Raw genomic sequence first — 22733 nt, forward strand, 5'->3', positions numbered from 1 at the left:
GGACAGAATTGGTTTTACAAGTAGAGCAGAGCAATCCTTTCAGTATTGTTGCTATAGAAACAATGTCAGGAACATTCAGTAGAAGTGACCATCATCTCTGTATTCCATCCCTTAAGATTGAGGAGCTCATCCTGAAACGGCTTGGAGTTCAAAAGAAATATGGTACACATAGACATCATATTTGAAATGTGTACTTGCTCATAATTTCACCCTACTCTGTCTTGAGATTGGTGCTAGGCAGGCCACAGCAGTGGACTGAGGAAGAATTCTGAGTTTCATGGCTGGTGTCTTTGGCAGTTAGTCTCCTTCTCAGGTCAGGAACACATCTGGAACTCCTGCAGCAATGCTACTATAGGCGCTCGGAAGAAGGATAAAGGAGGTTTGCAATTGAGTCCTTCCAGAACTGTTGTCAAGATTGATCCCTACCTCTTCTTAGATTTGGGCCAACAATACCCTTTAGAACACTCTCCACAAACTAACACATTTTTCTTTTTAGAGTTTGTATAGCGCAAACTCAACCCGAAAGTATCAGAGCGCTTTCCACGAGCACCAGTTATGTTACTAACAGACACGTTCCTTTTTGGTAGGCACTGGGAGATTACATGATTTGCCCAGAATCACAGGATGTTGAGACTCGAACCTAGTTCCCCAGCTTCAAGGTCAACAGCTCTATCCGTTAGGTCAATCCCTCTCCCAATAGTTGCGCAATCTTGGACCTTCCCTTCATCCTTCTGAATAATATATTTTTGGGGTCCAATTTATTTCTCTTAATGTGTTTTTTTCTGGTGTTTTGTTTGTAAATATATTTTACATCATTTTCTACAATTTTTTTTATGTAACTTCTCTAACATCTGTCCGTCTGATTTAACATAATATCACATTTCTTTACCTGTGGATTCAACGTAAGCGTGGGCCTCTTGAAGAATCCAAATTCAGCACACTAGTGCTTAGGGAGCAATACAATGCAATGAGAGAGACTTGACAATGGACTTAACATAGGGAAGTCTCCCAGCGCAAATTCACAGTCAGCACACGTGCATGGTGGTAAACTTCGGTTGGGGGTTGGAGAAGATGCGGAGTCTGCTCCTTGTCAAAATGTACCTGAGCTCAGATGCACAGAAGGTGCTGAGATTGATGGGTTGCCTTGAGGTGCTGCTTCCATATTTGCACTGACTTGTCTGAATGACTGCAGCAGTGCAGTGGCTGGTGGCGTCCTCCAACATGTTGACCTCCCATGTTGACCTCCCAGCAGCATGGATAGAGGCTGCACTGGGATAAACGAGCTGGATGTTATAGTGCTGGGGAGAGCCCTGAAATGATGGCTATTCGCAGAGTGGGGATAGAGACCTACAAACCAGACAAGTGATGTCCCCGAGTCTAGCCCATGCTTATGGAGTAGCTAAGTGGATGCTTCAGGTGAAAATCACAAATAAATTAATGAATAAGGTGAGGCAGCAAGCCGCTCAGACTAAGGAGCCATCTTAGGGAAGGAGGGCCGCAGCCAAGATCTGCAGAGTGTACTTTAATAAAGTCTTCCACTCTTACTTTTTACCGATAATTTTTTACAATAAGCTGCATTCAGCTATTATTAGAAACACTACACAACAGCTGCAATGATGTGATGTCTATTTTGTGAAGAGGCATACACTAATCTATGTGTTTTGTGACTGGAGCACAATATCCACTAGCAGACTAGCTCTAAAATGTGGTTTTTCCAAACATACGTTTCAGAGATACCAACATTAATTAAGGCAGAACTTCTGTTTCTGCTACTGTCGTATTACCATATATTGCATGGTTTGTGCTGTGTGTCAAATGATGCTACTCAAGGTTTGTTCGTATTTCTGCAAATCGTGGTGACAATGTCATCCAAAGAAGAAATCTGCGAGACTTTGACAGAAAGCATTTTAGCCGTTTGCCTCTTTATTTTATAATTTTAAAATGTTTAAATAACTGGCCTTGTTCCAACGGGGATTCTGGCTCAAATGGGAGTTTACCCCTGAAATTGAATTGGCACTTGTGAAAAATTACTCTACAGCCAAGAAGATTTTCCCATACGAATGTCACCAGGTAGAACTTGTCAAACTTTGTGTGGGTATAAAAACAATATTTTGCATTTTGCAGCTTGGAAAACGGCCAAACTAGCTGCATCACTGCATTATCACCCATTACATACCGGGGAAACGCACAGTGATGTAGTAATAACTCATGTGCTGAACCTCACTTTATTGGTAATTTGCTGTGTGATATTACCACACCATTGTACCGGAGTTTGCCAAATTAACTCTTTGGATTGAAATACGAAGACAACAGATTCTTCTTATCTCAAGAGTTAACAATTCTCTAATCTAAGTGGCCTGCAGTCTCTCAAGGTCTTGAATTACCATAGTGTGAGAATTTACAGCGATTTTTTTGTTTATCTTTTAGGTTCCTCTTACTATACACAATAGTTTTATGCAGTTTCTATAATTCTGCTCTCACAACAACTGTGGTTGGTGCTATTAAGGTAAGAGAGCGTTTTTTTAATAAACATTATTTCTTGTCTAATAGCTTTACATTGCGAATGTCCTCAGCCCTCCTTGCAATTTCAATGTTCTTTTGTTCAATATTTCTTAACAGCACTGCCTGCCCTAGTGTTTTTTCCTTACTTTACATTGCAAATGTGGAGGGCAGTCATCTATCTATCTATCTATCTATCTATCTATCTATCTATCTATCTATCTATCTATCTATCTATCTATCTATCTATCTATCTATCTATCTATCTATCTATCTATCTATCTATCTATCTATCTATCTATCTATCTATCTATCTATCTATCTATCTATCTCTGTCTGTCTGTCTGTCTGTCAGTCTGTCAGTCTGTCTACCTATCTATCATATATCTAGCTATTCAGTAATAGCACTGTTATACCTGCTGCCCAGCCAGTGTGACTGTGTTGATTGAATGTTGGTGTGTGAGGTGGCAGAGGAATGTTGGTGAGTGAGAGTCAGTTGGTGGTTGGGCAGAGCAGCAGGAAGGCTGCTCCTGGTGGGGCTTCTCTACATTGTAACATCTATCCTGAATAAACCTACTTGACTAATCTACATGGAACTGGACCTGCTTTCATTTTCTACATATTTTGGCGACGATTTTAAAGGAACTGAAAAAGAATCTATGGGTGCAAGTGGATGGAAACCAAACTGCAAGTAACTACAGCCTGAAGAATTTACTGGAAGGAAATTTTAAGGGACCTAAAGAAGCACAGTCGAAGGACGGTATGCCCCCAGCCCCACCAGTGTCCTGTTCCACCGGACAGCCTACCAGCCAGGGCATACTTCACAGCACCCCTGCTGAGCTGCGCATTGCTTGTACTTGACTGTGTTGTTTTACTACAATAAGGATGGTGAACATGCGTGGACTTTGCCTTGCCACATCGCTACTGTCGGTGAGCTATGGTGAGCAGTTCGCTTGGTTTGTATTCCCAGCACCCTTTTATGACTGTTGCTGGCCTGCAGCGTTTTGACATGTGGCTGTCATGCCCTACTGTTTGTGGTGCGTGTATCCTAGCACGATACTTTCAAGGGTTCATCTTGCTCCTGTGCACGGACATTGACTGCTCCCGTGCTTTTTCTTCACTTGTCGATGTAGTGTCCATGCATGGACATGTTCTAGTGTTCTAACCTGCTGTACTACACTGTACACCCACCCACCACAGACGTCACTGTGTCAGGTGACGCTGGCAATAAAAGGGGCCGAGTGCACGTGCTCGTGGCCATTCCCACTATCCCCAACTATGTGTGCAGTGTCCTTCTTTACCTAGCATGTGGGCCTAGGCCCCAACATTACACTGGCGACGAGGCGGGTACGTTACCCCGCGAGTGAAGCCCCCGATCGGCGCACCATCGATAACAATGAGGGAGAGGACTGCCCGGTGAGCACACCCCCCCCGTGTGGCGACGCGAGAAGCCGGCAGGGCGAAGCATAGCCCGCAGCGTGACTGGTGGCGACCGGGAGCCCACCCCGCGCCTCAGGCACCGGCCGCCGTGACCCTGGTGGAGGGGAAGCGCCCCGAAGACACGCGGACCGATCGGAGCCCACCCGCATCGGCCGCGACGCCGGAAGTCTGCAGGCGGGGCCGGGTGCCCACCTCGACCCTGCCACTGTGCCTGGAGGTGCCCGGAAGTAATGGCAAGCCGAGCGGTGCCCACCCGCATCGGCGGCGACCCCCGCACGAGGTGTGGCCCACGCGGTGCCCACCCGCGTCACAAGGGAGCCCAGCCGGGCAGAAGGTGAGCCCGAGAAGTGAGGAGGTCGCAGCGGGTGCCCACCCCGCGCTGAAGAACCAAGGAAGCTCCCGGCCTGCAGGGAAAGAAGATAGCGGCGTCAGCACCCCTCCCGCGCGGCCCGCGAACTGAGACCAGCTGCGGGGAGGGGGTGGAATCAACGCAGAAGCAAGCGGAGGTCCAGAAACGTATTGGAGATCCGGCGCGGCCTGCACTCCGGGTGGTGCCGGGGATGTAGGGGAGTGGAGCAGCCAACAGTTTCCCCGCCCCGCAAGTCTGGAGGCGATCCTCCTCCCCGCATTAAGTGCCTCGGTGCACCCCCGCGAGGGAATAAAATGAACGCGCAGCTGGCGCGCGACTACATAAGTACGGAAGAGGAGCCCACCCTCAGATACCGCATCACGGAGAGACCCGGCTCCCCGCGTGGCAAGCAAGCCGAACGAGGCTGCGGGAGACCAAATTAGAGAACCCCCCCCCTACGCTCGGCCCGTGATGAGCGAAGGCCTGCGGCAGGGGGCGGGAAGCGTGAAACAATGGAATGGTGCCAGCGCCGCCCTGCAAAGAGCTACAGAGCCCCGCTCTCCTGCTGTAACCGTAGCACATGTAGTGCAAACCGAGCCCCAGCCGCCATCCATAACGGGAAATAAACTATGCCCAGCTTACGAGTAGTGCCTTGACCCCTGCAGCTCTCTGCCAACGCCTGTGCCCTCCTGCCTCCAAAAGAAATAAATAAATAAATAAAAGACTTACCTGCTGCCCGTGTCCTGCCCTCCACTGTCCTGCTGTGGCTCTGGCCCGTCTGCACTCTGGCCCGTCTGCACTCTGCCAAAAACCTGAAAAAAAAACAACACGGGAAAGAACGTCTAACAGCAAAGAAGGTTAAAGCAACACTGCCATCTAGCGGCCACTGGTGGTACTGCAGGAAAAGGGGAAAATCAACAAGCCTACAGCAAGCCAAGGAAGTCCAGCAGCTACAGGAGACCGACGGATCGCAGCGCAAGGAAGAAGAGGCAGCAAGGCATGTACCGCAAGGGCAGGCGGATGCGCGATGGTGAGCGCACGGGAATGCGACGGAGGCGCACAGGAATGTGCCAGAAGCGCAGGAACGCGACGGAAGCACAGGAATGTGCCAGAAGCGCAGGAACGCGACAGAAGCACAGGAATAAGAAACGGTGGGCCACAGGGATGCAGCGCTATCCCACAGCAATAAGGAGGAAGAAAGAAGAAATGGTGTCAAGCCACATCCACCCCAGCGAGGACTGCGCTGTCGCCGCATCAAGTGGAGCGAACCCTCGAGAGAACAAACGGACTCAGCGCAGTTGTACCCCGGACGCGGAAGGTACACTGCAGCGCCTACAGGAGAGGAACCCACTGAAGAGGATGGGCGCAGCAAGTATCCGACACTGGCGGCCAAGGATGCAGAGCCACACCCGGTGGCGCCAAGAAGCCACCACATCAAGTGATCATGGTACAAGGAGCAACGCTACACTGAAGATGTACCACGACGGTACGAAGAGTAGCACGCACCAGCGCCTGACAAGGCAGCGGACAAAGGTAGTCGCACGCCGCGACACACCTCGTGAAGCCGACCAGCCAAATGGTCGCACCACAAAGGCCCAGCCGACCTGCCAAACGGTCGCACCACAAAGGTCAAGCCGACCAGCCAAAATGGTCGCACCACAAAGGTCAAGCCGACCAGCCAGATGGTCGCACCACAGAAGCCGACTCGTCAGGAGTTGCACACGGAGGTGACCGACGCACGGGTCAAGGAAGCTACAAAGCAAGAGGTCTGACGACAAGACCGAAGATTTCCTGCCAGTGATCTGCAGCGCGGACCGTCAAGTGGTCCAAGAAGCTCAAGAAGAACCAAAGTAACTGGTGAAAAGGAGAAGAACGAAGCGGACCAGGAGTACGGCCCCACGAACTTCAACCAAAGTAACTTGTGAAATGGAGAAGATGAAGAGAAGGTCACGACCCTAACTCGGAATGCTGAGGAAGATGAAGAGAGTGTTCTCGGACGAGGACAAGACCAGGGGGAACACGTGCAGAGTGCGCGCGCTGCATGGAGAAGCCTGGCCAGATAAGAGAACAGAAACGGTCCAGAGTAGGTCGTGAAGCGAAGAGATGAAGAGACCAGAGTGGCACGTCCGCCACTACGAAGAAAGAAGAAATCGCAGTGGCACGTTTGCCACTACAAGAAAAGAAGAATGAAGATATCGGAGTGGCACGTTTGCCACCAAAAGAAAGGGGAAAGGAAGAGATCTGAGTGGCACGGTTGCCACTGCAACAAAAGAAGAAGTCAGAGTGACATGACATCCTCACGGAGAAAGAAATAGAGGAAAGAGAGAAGAGTGTGGCAAGACTACTCACACCTCAAAGACAAGGAAGGTGACAAGCGTCAGAACACGGTGCGCAAGTCCTGAAGAACACCCGTGGCACGGAGAAAAGACCATCTGTTTGATGATGCTTTCAGCGCACCTGGGATCTGCAGAGGTGAGCAGGCCGGACCATTCAAAACACCCACCTTTGGGGTCACACGGACACTGGACAACGCCAGCCGTGGTGACCCAGGGGCAGAGGCCTCAGGGATGCCAGTGAGTGAGCGTCCCCGCGACGAGAGATGGTCATCAGCCGCCCTCCAGCAAAGGTCCCAGGAGGATGAAGACATTGTGTGCGAAGACAGGAGCCAACAGCTACCCTCCAGGCACGACTGCAGAACCCGAGGTGAGACTTGTCGTCTCCTCTGCACCCACACGGATCGGCGTGCGAGTAACACGACACAGTACACCCGGCTCAGGACGAGTCAGAGGGCCTCAGGGATATCCCGTGGCAGGGGAACACCTGCGAGAGAGGCATCATGGTGAGAGGGGTGTCTTGCAACCAATCCGTTTTTGCAAAACAGAACACACGCCACAGATAAAGAAAAGGACTGGACCAAAAGACGAACGGCAACATCTAGCGGTAAACCACAAGAACTCAACTGCGTTTGTCGCCAAGAAAGTAAAGCGAAGAAAAGACTGTGAGAACAACTTCAAGGCAGAGCCGTCAAACAGACTAGATCCATCGAGCACCCATGACTGGTGCCACAGTGAACTGGTGATCGTCTGCGACAGGAAGAGCATCGTCCGCGACAGGAAGAACATCTTCTGCGACTCCAAGCAGCTGAAGCGTGAGCGATTCTGCAGAAGTTTGGTCACTGTATTACAACTGTGTATATCTTTCTTTCTCCCCCAGGTTGAACTTTGACTTTGGGTTTTGTTATTAAAAATTGGGAGGGATGTAGTGTCCATGCATGGACACGTTCTAGTGTTCTAACCTGCTGTACTACACTGTACACCCACCCACCACAGACGTCGCTGTGTCAGGTGACGCTGGCAATAAAAGGGGCCGAGCGCACGTGCTCGTGGCCATTCCCACTATCCCCAACTATGTGTGCAGTGTCCTTCTTTACCTAGCATGTGGGCCTAGGGCCCACCATTACAGTCCTGTCATTTGCGGGACGACAATCGGCTTACCTGGATCGGTACTTTTTGAATTGCCTTGAACATTCCTTTCCCTCCATTCAGTTTGTGAAGAGCTGGAACATGGTGACAAGCAAGGCAGAGGCTTCGTGTATTAACACGGTGACGTATCCCTGGCAACTAGCGTCTACCGGATGCAGCTTACGTCGGTGGAACGCATACACAGGTGGAACGCATTCAGAGGGCTGGCGAGATTGTCATGCAGCCAGGGCTTTAAGTGGGCCGGGTCTCACCGGGTCTGAGCACCGGCAGTTTTTTTTAAGGGGGCCTGGAAACGGGTCTCTATCGGGCTCTCTTTTGTGTCCTGGCACAGGCGGCCCGTTTTTTTTTCCGGATTTGCAGTGACAGCAGCACTTCGATGTGCGCGTGGTGCAGAGGCACGACTAGAGCCAAATTTCGGGGGGGGGGGGGGTAGGGGGGCTAACCAAAAATTTCGGGGGGGGGGGGCTGAATCTTTAAACAGTAGGCAGGGTGGCGCTGATTTCGGGGGTGGGGGGGCTCAATCTAGGCAGAGTGAAGCTGCAGGGGCTCTTAGAAGGGGTGAAACAACAGCGAGGCCTCATTAACATGCAAATGGTCTTTTTAAAGACTTGTGAAGTGCTCGGGCGCGGCTTTGTGCCTGCCCGGGAAGCGGTCTCATCCCGGGCTGCCACACACGACAGGGGGGAGGGGGGGGCTGAAGCCCTTTGAGTTCAATGGGTGTTGCGCGCCTGGCTTGGTGAGCCTTGTAGAGAAAGGGAAATCCTTTAAAGAGAGTCTATTTCTCTATGGATTTCCCTTCTGTTTTTGAAACTCAGGAGCAGCAACATTGTCGTGGTGTCACTTTTTCAATATTATATACAAGCTATAGTTGCTGCTTATTTATCTTATGCAACTAACAACCACTGACAAAGCCAATAGTCCTGACACGTAGGTATGATGTGACTTGTATCATATATCTGGACGCAATGACAGAAACAGCAAAATACAAGTCGGGCAGCACACTATGCTAAACAGATTTTTAGCTTACGTGTTTTTAAGCCACGCCCTTAATTACATTGACCACTCCCCTTTGGGAGACCCCTTAGTTGTTTCCTCCCACTTAAAGCCCTGCTGATGCAGCAATATTAATGAGTTTGGGGAGCACAATTCTACTGGGAGCAGTACTATTGAAAACTGTTGTTTTAAGGTGATGAGCATTGTTATACAGTGTGCACCATACAGAAGGCTGGTGAGACCGTCATGCATCATTATTAATCAGTTGAGTGAGCCAAGTGAAGTTCCGGAGTTCTTGACCTCTACTTGACTTTGTGTGTCATTTCAGCCAGAGTTTCGGATTTCCTTTATCTTAACATGACTGTGTGCAGCTTTCCTCTAATGTGAAACCCTGAGAATAAGGTAAATCGCTGAATGTCTGTTGCACTTCACCACAGTTTAAGGGTGGACTCACTTGTACATTTGTTGATCTATTTCAACCTGCGGCTGACGGCGAGGGTTTGAAGTATAGAACTGAGTGTTTGCACTAATTTCATTCGAGTGAGTAATCGCTCACCGGCGGAAGTGAGTTCCTGTACTGTACCTTCTATTTAATTGACATTTGAAGTTTTAACTTATATTTCACTCTTGCAGAGGAGAAGGGTGTATTGTAAGAATATTTACTCACTTGTGAGAAGCATTTTGTAATTCTATGTCAAGTGCATGCGATTGCATTTTTGTAGTGACATGATGTACGTGCATTCTTTTTATTGCTGGTTCCTTCCTATTCATAGATTTTCTCATTCTTCTTATGTTTTTACTGCTGCTGATGTTCTACTGTGCTGTTGGTACTCTACTGCATTTTTCTACTTCTGGAGATTTTGGTGATTATGGACAGTGTGTTCTAATGTATCTTCCTATGGTGTGATACTGTCTACATTTTGTCTACCAGAGATTGTATTGTATGTGTGCAAAACATGTTCTTCACTGGCACCTCAGTGTTTGCGTTGGGAGAGTTTTTTTGTTTTTGTGCTGTATGAATGCTGCAGTCGTGGTTGGTGCAGTTCATAAGTTCATTCTTAAGGAGCCTAGCTTTTGAAATGTGAATATTTAAATATTATTTCTTTTTACTACACTTTCCTTCCTCACTTCGGGTTTGGGTAAAGGGCATTTTTGAAGTTTTTGTCACCCTTCCTACAGGGAAAGGGTGAAGGGCAAATAGGATTTTGAAAGACTAATTTTTTAATTGTGGGAGAAGCCATTTTTCGTGTTTGGTGTGGTGGGTTTGTTTCACACTTACCACCCTTGCTATGGGTAAGGGTGAAGGGCAGTGGAGATGCCGGATGTTGTCAGAGTTGTGTGGCAGTGTGAAGCCACAGTACATGAGTTTTTAGTGTTTTTCCACCCAGTCTATGTGGTTACGGTGAAGGGCAGAATGTGAGCCACGTTTTTGCGGAGAGAGCATCTTATAACTTTTGATTGCTGTTTCTACCTTACTACAAGATTGGATGTAGAACTATGCTGTTCTTTTCTTGGTTCGTGTGGACTGTTTTTTCAAACTTTCCACCCTTACTTCGGGTAAGGGTGAATGACAGTTTGATGCCACATGGTTCGTGTGGCGTGGTGTTCCACACATACTTGTTTTGGTCAGTTTCTACTGCGCGTCTTGGTTGGTTCAGTAATTACCACTTGTACGTTAGCCTGGCCAGCTGGTATGTGAGTGGCACAGGGGTTTGGTAGTTGTGGTTGGGTGTGGTAGAGTGTGTGGTTTGTTTTTTTGCTTGGTGGAAAGGGAGAAGAGGTGAGTGTTGTGGTGCTTATGTGTTTACAGAAGTTGTGAAGTTGTGAATTGCGTGGTGTGTTTTATTATTTTCCTGAGTTATTTATTATTATCTTTCATACATGTATTTTCTCCATTATTACATGTATTGCATTGCATTCTTTTTTTACTTTTACCATCTTTACATTTGATATGTTATTCATAGTTGTTTGCAGTGTCTTTTACCATCTGTGTATTTAATGTGTCAACATGTACCTCCTGTTCGTTCATTTCTTTGATATGCGAGTTGAACATGTTGTAGTAGCAATGTTATCTTTGTTTATTTAAAGAAAGGAGATGTATTATACCTGCTGCCCAGCCTGTGCGACTGTGTTGATGGAATGTTGGTGTGTGAGGTGGTAGTGGAATGTTGGTGAGTGAGAAAGGTAGTTGGTGGATGGGCTGAGCAGCAGGAAGGCTGCTTCTGGGGAGGCTTCTCTACATTGTAACATCTATCCTGAATAAATCAACCATCTTAATATCTACATGGACCAGGCGTCATTTATTCACAACAAGCACTTGTGTGGTTCTGGTATTTTTTTATTTTCCTAATAACTTTGCCACTGTTCAAATAATCAGCACAAAACATTTTTAAACAATAATGTATCCAATCTGGGTTTTGCAGAGCTAGTTTCATGTAGATCAATCAGGTGGGATCTGAAAATTTATTGATGATTTTTGGTTGTCTAACCGCAAAAATATTGTTCTTTTCCTCTCAGTAAACATGGCACTGTGTCACTCTTAGAATGGTATTGAGTGCAGTGTATTATTGTTGCATTGATCCACAATGATCCAAGTAAAAAAGGAAGCGCTGTGGCGTGGCCGTAACGCTTTTTAAAAAACTTTCAGCATGTTACAAAAAAGTCCTGCATCTGTACAGCATGGCTAAAAACATTGACAGAGCAAACAGTTCTCGTAGACGAGACCTTTTGGTTTTGCCTATGCTTTTTTTAAAGCCATGCTGCACAACAGCTACACTGCTGTACAAAACGACTACATTTTGACAAAGGGAGTAGCTCTTGTCTCGTTGGTGAGATCTATTGGCTTTGCCAATGCCTGTTTTATGTACTAGCAAACTAACCATAGGAGGCGCTTGAACACTTCTGTGATATACATTTAGAGAGAGAGACGGAGAGTGCACAGATATCTGTATGAGGTCAAACACAGTATTGCCTTCAAGTGCTTGTGCTGTTCCTCGTACATAATTCAAGACAGCAGCTTCAGTGGGTAACTAGAAGTTTGTGTCTTGCACCTTTTGAGGTTGCTTCTCAGAACCCATAGCTTGGTCAACAGTGCTCTAGTTTAAACTCTATGTCCATAGCAGTCCTGTTAAATCTACTTTTGCCAGCACGGTAAAGAAATGCCTTTTAGGGTCTGTTGGTGTGGCACCAATGTGGTGGCATTTCATGTAGTTCTATGGTACACAACCATGCACATTGTTGTTTCTTAATATCTGTTGCTACCATGCTGCTTATCCTTATGATTAACAGTCAGAATAGACTCAATGCTCTTAGTTTGCCAACAAGATGTAATATTTATTTGGGCAGCAAATAAACAAACTAGAGCTTTCTGATAAACTAGCCCACCAATGTCTGCATGGCGTGATAAAAAAATAAGTGCAGGTACTCATCAATTTAGGCAGTGAATGTGGGTGGGGCAATTGTGAGCGGGACTAGAGGCGGAGCTTGAAGGCAGTCATTTAATTGGAGCCACATTTTCTTGGTGTCAATTGGGCTTGATAATGTAGAAATATTTCTGCTATCGGTAGAGTATTTGTTTTTTCCTCACATGTGCAAAAGGACACATTTATTATTTTGGTAATTTGATACCAATGCAGATTGTCTCTGAGCCTATTCACGTATGAAACATAAAAGTCATTCATTTTCTCATTGTGCACAACAACAGCTGTTGTAGGCAATTTTACTAAGAAACCTGGAAAACAATTGGCCTATTCCTTTTGTCCTCCATTCTTTAGGGTACACCTTCCACCTTACATCCTTCACTTCTCTGTTGCCTCCTCCACTTTTCACACAGCAAACATCAAAACTGAAGTCACAGAATCAACCCAAACGAAAGGTAACATTTTCAATCTAGCCTTCAACACAATGCTGACTACAATACTGTCTCAATCATCATTATACAGCAGGCACCTACTATGGTCAAGAAAAATTATCCACAGCTCCTTCAATGAGAGCACAAGGCGCCTGACATGAACAGTGGCTAAGTGCAGTGATTACAGGGAACTAGAGTGGTTACACGTGTGATGAAGGGCTTAATAAATGGCTGAGATTAATGCAGTGGAATGAGTTGAGCCAGCATATGTCAATGTAAAGTGAACACCGAGGCACACCAGGGTAAGCAAGGCAAGCACAGGGCAAATGTGCCTTGAACTGGCTGGGTTAGGTGAAATTTAACTGAGTAGAGAAAGGATGGGTCAGTTCAGGTAGGTTGAGTAAATCCAACAAGGTTTGTCAGTGCAGAGTGGAAGAGACAAGCACATCTTGCATGATGTAAGTGATCCAGCGCTACACTTAATCAGGGATCGATACTCAATAACATTTCATATCATACAAATGGCCCATACACATTCACCCAACTCATGAAATCCCTGTTGCACTGGGGGTCAAGTTTTATTGACGCGTTCAGTGTTTTCTTTTACAGGTTCATATCTAGCTTTCTAAATACATAACTGAACCTGTATATCAACTCTCTTTCCTCTGGTCGATGGACCAATTAGTTGAGAAGTTGATGGTAATAATAGTACTATCTAACTATCTAGCTAGCTAAATAATCACAGACTCTCTGTAAGATTTATTAAGTTTATCGCAAAATAATGTGTTAAATCAATGCTCATTGCATACAGGTTACAAAGCAAACAATGAAAATCTCACAAGAGTTAGAGAGACACATCAGCAAATGCAAACAGTGTCATACTCATTAATATGAACAATATACATGTGAAGGGGTGGATAGATGAAGAGACATACGTTTCAGCAAATTAATGTGAAACAATATACATATGAAGGAGTGGATAGATGAAGAGACATAAGTTTCAGCAAACTAATCTGAAACAATATACATATGAAGGAGAGGATAGATGAAGAGACATAAGTTTGAGCAAACTAATCTGAAATGATATACATATGAAGGAGTGGATAGATGAAGAGACACAAGTTTCAGCAAATTAATGTGAAACAATATACATATGAAGGAGTGGATAGATGAAGAGACACAAGTTTCAGAGACAAAAATACATTTGCAAAATAGTAATGTAAAGTACGAATCATGAAGATATACTTACCTAAAGGATCAGAGAAATACCACCCCCCTGGCCAAGAGGGTAGTGGGGGTCCCCTGAAATAGAGACAGGGAACAAACATTTCAGGTTTCAGGAACGAGACAGGGTCAAGAACAGCTAGGCCTCTCTGCAAACCGACGGACAGCGATGAATCACCCCTCTCTCCTCTCTAGATGAACCTCTCTACCCTAAAAAACCACACCCCAAAAGGCACCCCAGTTATACCCTAAAACCTACATGTCCAACCCACATTAGTTGAAACAATTTATGGAACGCATTTTCCTATTGGAGGGTTTAGGGGATGTTCAATCACACCACCATGATCACATTCATAGTTCTGCAGTCCTCTTTGTTTTACATCTTTTCTCATGACATGATTTTTGACTCGTTCATTTATTGTAATACTTGTAACATTTTCATTGTTTCACATGAAGTTTCCTGCTACGTCCGTGGAAGAAATCTTGGGTCCCACGGCCAGTCTCGCCTTTTGGCAGACAAACAATGTTTTCGTAGCTGAACAGCCTTGACTTCATGCTCTTCTGCAGCGCTCATCTTTTCTGTCTATTTATCGGGTTATTCATGCTTTCTCCAGCCCCTCATCTATCATGTCAATTTTAGGAAAATGCAGGCCCATTTCACCTCACTATGACTAATAAAACATAAGCATTTATTTATTACATGGAAATGCACTTTCCACTGTTTACCACCCACCTTTGCACTATCCAATGTTAATATTTTTATTAGCAAAGCTTAAAGCAAAAGCGGCATTATTTATCATTATTTTTAAAGCAAGATGCAAGATGCGAAATGCGGCCTAGTCATGCATTATTTTTGTTTCTTTTGATGCGCAATGTAAAATGCGGCCTAGTTCTTTCATGCATTAGTTCACATTAGTGCACACATGCGCAAAGCGGTTTCCCGTGTAATGGGATTTCCACATTAGTTCAATTTAAGCAGGTTTCTTTTTGCGAAGCCCTGCTCCATCATAAGCAAGTGCTGGCAAGGAAAATAAAGGGGGGGGGGGGGTAAGTCAAGCACAGGTGAGCACATGGTGGTTTGGATGATGACCGGTTAAGTAAAGCAAGTAATCTGACTCTGTGGGAGGGGCAAGCACAGCTTCCATAAGGCAAAGAGAAGATGTGCAAGGGATGTACAGGCTGGATAAATCCTGCACATTGTAGATATAGTGGGCACCTAAATATCAGGAGACCATAGGATTTTTAAGTGTTTTTGTAGGGTGGGCCAGACCCCCTGAGCATTGGAGAGATGCAAAAGAGATGTTAGTACAATTTTCAAGCATTTGGGTGTCCCCTAAAACATCCCTCAAGATGGCACATTCGTAGACATTGGGAAAAACATTTTAGTTTCAGAAAAGAGCTTTATATAGAAGGTGCATGCAAAACAAAAGGGTTCACTCCTGATTCTCTTCTTTCTAAAACAGTGGGCCACCAACAGAAGATGTTATGCGGAGTTTGGACTTTATGCGCGGTCTCAACTTTATGCGCAGTCTGACTTGCTCACACAGCAACAGAGACACTGACTGTAATACTGTCCCAGAATACAAGGACTGTGTTGCTTTTCACTAGATGTAATTACAGCTTTGCTTCACTGCAATGTGAAACACAGCCAAACTCACCTCTGTGTCTTGATACCTTTCATTGAAAAACACACAAACAAAATAAAGGGGCCACCTAATGAATACTGTCACACTAGATCGCAAAACCCATCCTGCCATCGTCAAACATACCTTTTTTTTAGAGAGAGATGCTGGCCTGGGCTAAGAGAATTGGTTTTTTTTAGACTAGAGAGTCCCTTTAATCGGTATGAGGTTATCAGATTTTCAAAAATCAGACAACACCACGCTGAATGCATAATCACAACTGCTGAAGATCACCCACAGTGTGAGAAGCTCAGTTAAGACAAAATGTTTTTTTAAAAAGGGGGTTTGAGGAACTACCTGAACAAGAAGACAGAATGTGAGAGGGTTACACCTGGACACAATCTCACTAGTCACAAAGATCAAAGGCAGTATGTATTATGGAAGTGTGCTTTATTTTGAAGACCACTGTTTGTCAAACCACTCATTTCCCTTTGTTTTCTTGGCCATCTCCTTCTGTGTCTCAATATCCATGAGATTTTATTCAGCATCTCTATTTCAGTGCCCAGGAAACATGTGTATTATCCACTGTCTGTCCAGTTCTAGCATCCATTCGTGACTCCCCCCATCCACTCCAATCTCTTGCATTGTCACCTGTTGTGTTCATTGACTGCCTGCGCTCCTATGCATGAGGTATCTTTATCTTGTGTTCTGCGGGGCCTCTGCCTCTCATCATCTGTTTGGCAAACCAAGTAGTATGGACTTATGCTGCCTCTGGTTCACACACACATGGCTGGACTCCATTTGGAGGTTGTCAGCTTGTCCTCCCAGACTAAATAAATGTATGCACAAATGCTCACCTATCACATAAAAAACTCACACATAAACAACCACTCACACACAATTTGATTCAGCTCATTAGCTTGCACATATTACCTATTGTTAATAGCCGGGAAACAGGGACTCCAACTTGCCCTTCTGGACTTATGGTGAACACCCCTTGTCCACAATAATCCCTCAAAAGTCAGAAAAAATAATATTCATGCACCTAGTAAAAGGCACACAAACATGAGGTGATGTTGCAGATTACAGTTACAAAACCGATGATGGGGTTAATTTTTTAATCGACAACTTAACTTAAGACATGTAACCCTGATTTTACGGGCAGGGGAATTTAATTAATTGTTGGTAGGTGGATATCAGAACATAAGATGATTGTTTGTAGAGTACTTAATGCCCCAAGAGGTCTTTTTGGTATTTTCAAATCTTTTGTTAATGAAAATGATTAACCTCACAACTGTAAAATCAGTTTTTCCTCCGAACCTAAAGTCTGTCTAAATTACTCCATCCCAAAGTTCTGTTCGAGAAATGTGTGGTGGATTCCCAGGTTGAATGCTTTAGTGCACTCTGTCCCCTTGAAAAGTCAATGGAAAAAGTGGAGCGGCATGTCACTTAACTAGATTAATACTGCTATGCGGATGGCTACTTAAAACTTGCCAAATGGACACAGGTGGGCTGGTACAGGTAGAGCCAGTAGTGTGCATGCTGATGGACTGTCTGCCTGCCCTACAGTCGACTGCCCAGCTGAATGATGATCAGCCAATGTATGATAGCCGGTGGTACACTGCCCCACCCTCCTCAACCCCTCCCTCCGCCTCGGCTGCCAGCAGACTGCAGCTGTGAGGTGCAGTCTCATCTCGGGTGTCACGCTGTAAGTAAACTAGATTTAATTTTCTCCAAGACTTAGTAGGTGGTAGGCCCGGCGTCACACACACCTACAGTGTGATTGACTGGCCAGGGTCTGTTTGGACCCTTCACTTTCGTTCACAAAGGGCCGCAGGGAACCCAAAACCCCAAACAGCCCTTAAATGATGCAAATGAGCCGCTGCAGGATTGCTCAGCAGCGGCTCCCTTCAGAGGTGTACACTGGGCCCTCCCTCAATTCTGCCTTTTCTTTTTCTGCAGCATTTGAGCAGAGAGGTTTCTGCGCAGCTGCAAAGTCTCCAATGCCATCGAGCCTGCCCTGTCTACCTGCCTCTCCACTAAGAGTATCGGTACTCTCCTTGGCCAAGGAAAAGTTCTGGTACTCAAAGAGAGAAAATTAAACTGTGGCAGTATTCAGTACCGGTGAGTACCGGCCCATTTAAAGCACTGAATGTGATTTGAAAATAGAACATTGCTCACTTCGATCTGCCGGCTTGTTAACTGGGTTTCTTCCCTCGCTCCAGGCTTGGTGCACTATGAAGACCTATTGTGGCTCACTCAGTACAGGCGGGAGGAGTCATCTGCTGGTGGAAGTGTATGTTGGTTGGCACCAGTGCCTTCTTGCACTGCCCTTGCTGGTTATTTAGTGACACAAATAAAGCCATCTGTGGTTCATGTACAGGCCTCTCTCGGCAGCGCTGCCTCTTTGTGGTATTTATGGGCTCCGGCTTCCCAGCAATGGCTCTGTGCTGAGGATGGAATGCGTCACTCATGTCTGGCCGCGTGCTTCGACCTCATTGTTTGTGTGTGAGGCAGATGGACTTGTTGCTGAAGGGTGGAGTGCTGCCCATGTGCGGGGCCCACAGGGCACGAGTTAGGGGTACACGCAGGTGGATGGCGTCCACCCACTTTTTTCACAGGGTGAGCGCCGTCCCCCCTGCCAGGAATTTGGAACCCACCGAATAATGTGCTGAACTTGTCCCGGTGTAATTTCCAAACACAGGGACACTTTCAGCAGCGCCTGCACGTTGTCTGCTTTCTATCAGCAACAACGTGCACGCGGGGACTGGTTTTTCCTATTTTACACTCCTGCTGGACCCATAATAAAGGGCAAATTTGAGAGGTCAGCAGGCCCCCTTTTGTTCGAGTCTCCTGGCTGGGAGCAGTCAGGAGCCTCACACCTGATGCAAATGCAGCAGAGGGGAAACAAAGGCTCACACCTTGTTAGCACTTCACACATACTTAAGATAGGCAGCTTTTCACTGTGTTCAGTCCCTGTTTAGGAGCTATGCATGCACTGTAAGAATGTCAGATGTTCTGGACATTCCCAGTATTTACACAAAGCAAATTGCATTTATATAGAGCCTACTTCCCCTGAGGAGGCGTTGAAATAATTTAATTACCACTATTTTTTCTTGTACAGCCCTACTCATCCCAATGCAGGGTGTCAGAGCGCTATACATCAACACGTGCATATTACATGTACAATACATTATATAAGTTTGTAAATGAATGCACAGGATGTGTTACATAAAACTGGGGGACTGCAAGGTGTAGAAGTCACATCTCATCTGCCATAGCTCACTGTGCTATTATCCTCGCATTGCACTTAAACGTACACATGCTAGACCTGCTAAACATATATGTGAGGGCTTTAGATCTGATGTCACTTCTTGTGATGCCACTTCCAGTAAAGTCGTGGCTTGTGATGCCATTTTCTATGATGTCAATTCCTGTGATGCCATGTGTGATGTTGTGCGACATAATGTTGTGCCCTGATGTCATGTCTCCTGATGTCATGCACAGTGATGCTGCGCACTGTGATGTCACGTGGAATGGTGTCACTTGCATACTGCCAAACTAGGTCAGTCCCCCCACTTCTTTTGTTAGGACTTGTGCCCTGTGCGGAGGGGAATTCAGAACGTCCGGCGCGTTCACCGTAAATCTTTTTCAATCTGCTAAGAGGCTTTCCCACTTCTGCCCACAGCGGTGTGTCGTGTCACCCGTGACCAGATGCCCAAACCAGCCATTAGCAGTAATATCACTTTCTAGCTTTCCACAGCGTTCACAAAGTCTGATTTTTATACGATTGTCTTCCACAGACATTTGCTATAAAAAGACTACGATTGCGCGCATTCCCGATTTAGAAGGGAGAAATTAAACAGGGTGGGGGCTTGATTTTAGCTTTCACCTGCTGAAAATCGCCCTCCCCCCCACTACTGCAATGCAAGCCAAAATGCAGATTACATATCTTCTATGGTTTTTTGGTGTCAAAATCTCCTTATCTGTTCGAAGTAGTTGGGATCTTTGGAAATCGTAATAATACTACAAAGCAGTGAGTCGCACCTTGAAAGTGTATTCGAACTTGGACGGTCTCGCATTTTACTACATCTCTACAAATTCACCTACAGATCCTTCAAGTCTGATACCCAGCAGTCTTTTCACTCTAATGTGAGATTGTCTGTATGTAAGGAATTCTGTAACACCATGCCGTCAGAACAAATGCTTGAAGCGCATTAGCAATTCCCAGCATAGTTGAATTTTATAGTCCTAACTTTGACACTTTATTAATCCGCTTGTAATGTGTATCTCTGCACCTACATGCTTGGAATAGTGAAAATGACGTCACACACCCTTTAACACCAGATTATATCAAAGGTTTGATCTTTCTCCCACCCAGAGCCTCTCAATATCTTTCTGTGTGCTACTGAGGGGCTAGGGGAAAGGCAAGCACTAAAAACTAGTGGAAGTATATATAGCCACTGCCTTCTTCGTCAACATCATGACATTAACATATTGTGCTTGAGGCCTAAGGACATCCAAGTGATTTGTGCCAAAGGGAAGGTGAAAAACAGAATTAGTGGTGTATTAGTCTAGGGAAATATGAAATTAATTTATGCAGTGGACATGTTAATCTGTTATTTGTATTGAAAGGTTAGTGGAGAGTTAGAAGATGGATGTGTTTGCATTTATATAGCGCTTGCTACCCCCAGATGATGTGTTGAAGACCCCAAATTATAACAAGACAAACTCAGAAGCGTCCCATATATTTAATATGTGCTATGTGGTGCAGCATACATGCAATGCATGTTTTTTTAATTTAAGAAATAAACCCATTTTCTCTTGTAAAACATTCACTGTAAAAAGGCATATATTTTGACACAAAGCTTAGTCTGGCCAGGTTACTAGGTCAAAGTGTAAGCAATGATAGCAGCTGCTATCACTGGCCACTCCTAAATGACATCGCTGCCTCCATTGTTTCATGCACTTTTTGATGGGATCTGTGGTAGGGTGACCAGATTTTGAGAAGTAAAAACCAGGTATCTTACACCCACATGCGCACAGGCAGTACCAAAATGTATGACAAAGTGCGTAGTGCGCAGAACCTGTACCAGCCTCCCCCGTCCTCTGGCTGGGCATCTTCAGGGTTAAACGTCAGGGCCTGGTCCATGCAGCGTGTTGCTGTGGCATACTCTTCTAACAGGCTAGTGCTCAGTCGCCTATTTAACGCTCTCCATATGTAGGTGGTCCAAAAGATTGTACAGTAGTGCACCAGACAGGGCAGAAAATAAATGAATGGAAAATGAATGAATGGAAAATTTATATAGCGCATAGTTACCCTCGGGCATCCCAGCGCTTTCTCCAGAGTGACCAACAAAAAGAAGCTGACAGTTCGACCGCTTTAAGCCGGAAAGAGATAATTTTTCAGAAGTTTCCGGAAACGTAAGAAACACGTCTCTGTGCGCAAACACAGGGGAAGATTGTTCCACAGGATGGCTATATTAACTGAATATCTCCGCCCCCGGCCCGAGCCCTTCTAACTCTAGGAACTTGAAGAAGATGTTTTTGGTCCGAACGAAGGGCCCTGTTAGCTTTATAAGGCACAGCTAAATTCCGCAGGATAGGAGGTCCCTTCCCCTGAAGAATTTTGTGCGCAGTACAAAGAGCCTTAAATTTGACCCTTTCGCGCACCGGAAGCCAGTGCAAGGCTATCGGAGCGGGTCTGGCTGATTGCGTCCTAGTTGTATTCATAAGAAGCCTAGCCACAGCATTTTGTACTTGCTGAAGTTTATTAAACGTGACTTCAGGGGCACCTAAAAAGTTGATATTACTGTAGTCTAATCTAGATACAATAAGCCCCTGAACAAGTAGCTTCCTAGACGGCCAAGGTAGCAGGGGGAGAACTTTCCGAGCTGCACGGAGGAGACCAAAGCACACTCCTGCCGTTTTTTTTGCCTGAGTTCTAAAGGACAGGTCACGTTCCAGCTAAAAACCCAGACTTTTAATCTCTTCTTTAGGGCTCGGCAAAGCTCCCATGCAACTGGGCCAGCTGGAAAGAGGAAGAGAGGGGGTTTTGCGTCCAAGCAGAATTAGTTCGGTCTTTGAACCATTCAGCTTCAACGCTGAATCGCACATCCAGGTGTGAACCTTAGACATGCAGGAATGCAGCGAGTCGGGATTCTCCACCAGTTGGTATAGGGTGACCACCAACTGCGTGTCATCGGCATAGCTGACGATCTTAATGCCAAATGGGGCCACCACATCTTCCAGGGGGGCCATGTATACATTAAATAATGTGGGGCTCAGAGAGGAGCCCTGAGGCACGCCACACTGGAGAGGGATGGAGGCCGAACGTTCGCTACCTTCCCAGACCTGATACGTCCGGTCGCAAATAAATGACTTGAGCCACTTCAATGCCACACCTGCCACCCCTATATCTGCCAGCCATTGGATCAACACTTGATGGTTCACCGTGTCGAAAGCAGCACTGAGGTCCGGGAGGATCACTGCCACTGACCCTCCCGAATCTAAAATGCTCCTCGCTTCCTCAACGACTGCCAGAAGTGCAGTGTCAGTGCTCTGCCCTGGCCCGAAGCCGGTTTGGGAACCTCGTAACAAGCCATTCGCCTCCAGGAAGTATGACAGCTGCCGGTTCGCTAGTCTTTCGGCAATCTTACTAAGACCAGGGAGGAGGGAAATGGGCCTGAAATTTGCCAAATCAGACGAATCTAGATTCGTTTTTTTCAACAAAGCCTTTACCACTGCCCTTTTCCAGCTCGGTGGTACCAAACCTTGCGCAAAGGAGGCATTGATAAGGTCCGCAACTGGGGCTGCGATGGTAGTTGCTACCAATTTCAAAAATCTCATAGGGACCGGGTCCCTAGGAGAACCACTTTTCAACGAACCCAACTCGTTGGGAACTTCGTCCACTGAAACTGGCCCGAGAGTATACAGGTAACCATGGGCACCTCGAGATTGGTTATCTATAAGTGTGGTTCGGGCAACCTGTGGAAGGGTGCTAAGAATATTAACTATTTTCATATTAAAATAGTTTGCAAGCTCCTTACATATCTCGCCAGGGCTATCAAGGGTTGCCAACGGCTCGGGAACTTTAAGAAGTTCATTTACCACCTTAAAAGTTTCTCAGGAGGAATTAGCAGAACTATATATTCTCTCCTCAAAAAATTGGGCCTTCGCAAGACGGAGAGCAGCTTTATATGCCCTCATTGCCGTGCGATAATCCTTTCGCCTCGCCTCTACCCCCTCCTTTCTCCATGCCCTCTCCAGCCTCT

General features: G+C 46.0%; 1 protein-coding gene across 1 annotated transcript in view; it reads left to right on the plus strand.

Annotated features, from left to right (window-relative positions):
- Positions 1 to 22733, plus strand: part of SLC35D2 (solute carrier family 35 member D2) — a 316836-nt gene that overhangs the window by 271539 nt on the left and 22564 nt on the right. Inside the window, exon 10 of the mRNA XM_085632885.1 lies at positions 2428 to 2506. Within this exon, the coding sequence (XP_085489011.1) occupies positions 2428 to 2506 (79 nt within the window). The remainder of the gene's footprint in view (positions 1 to 2427; positions 2507 to 22733) is intronic.

Source organism: Triturus cristatus, chromosome 2_1, assembly GCF_964204655.1.
Source record: "Triturus cristatus chromosome 2_1, aTriCri1.1, whole genome shotgun sequence".
Lineage (NCBI taxonomy): Eukaryota > Metazoa > Chordata > Amphibia > Caudata > Salamandridae > Triturus > Triturus cristatus.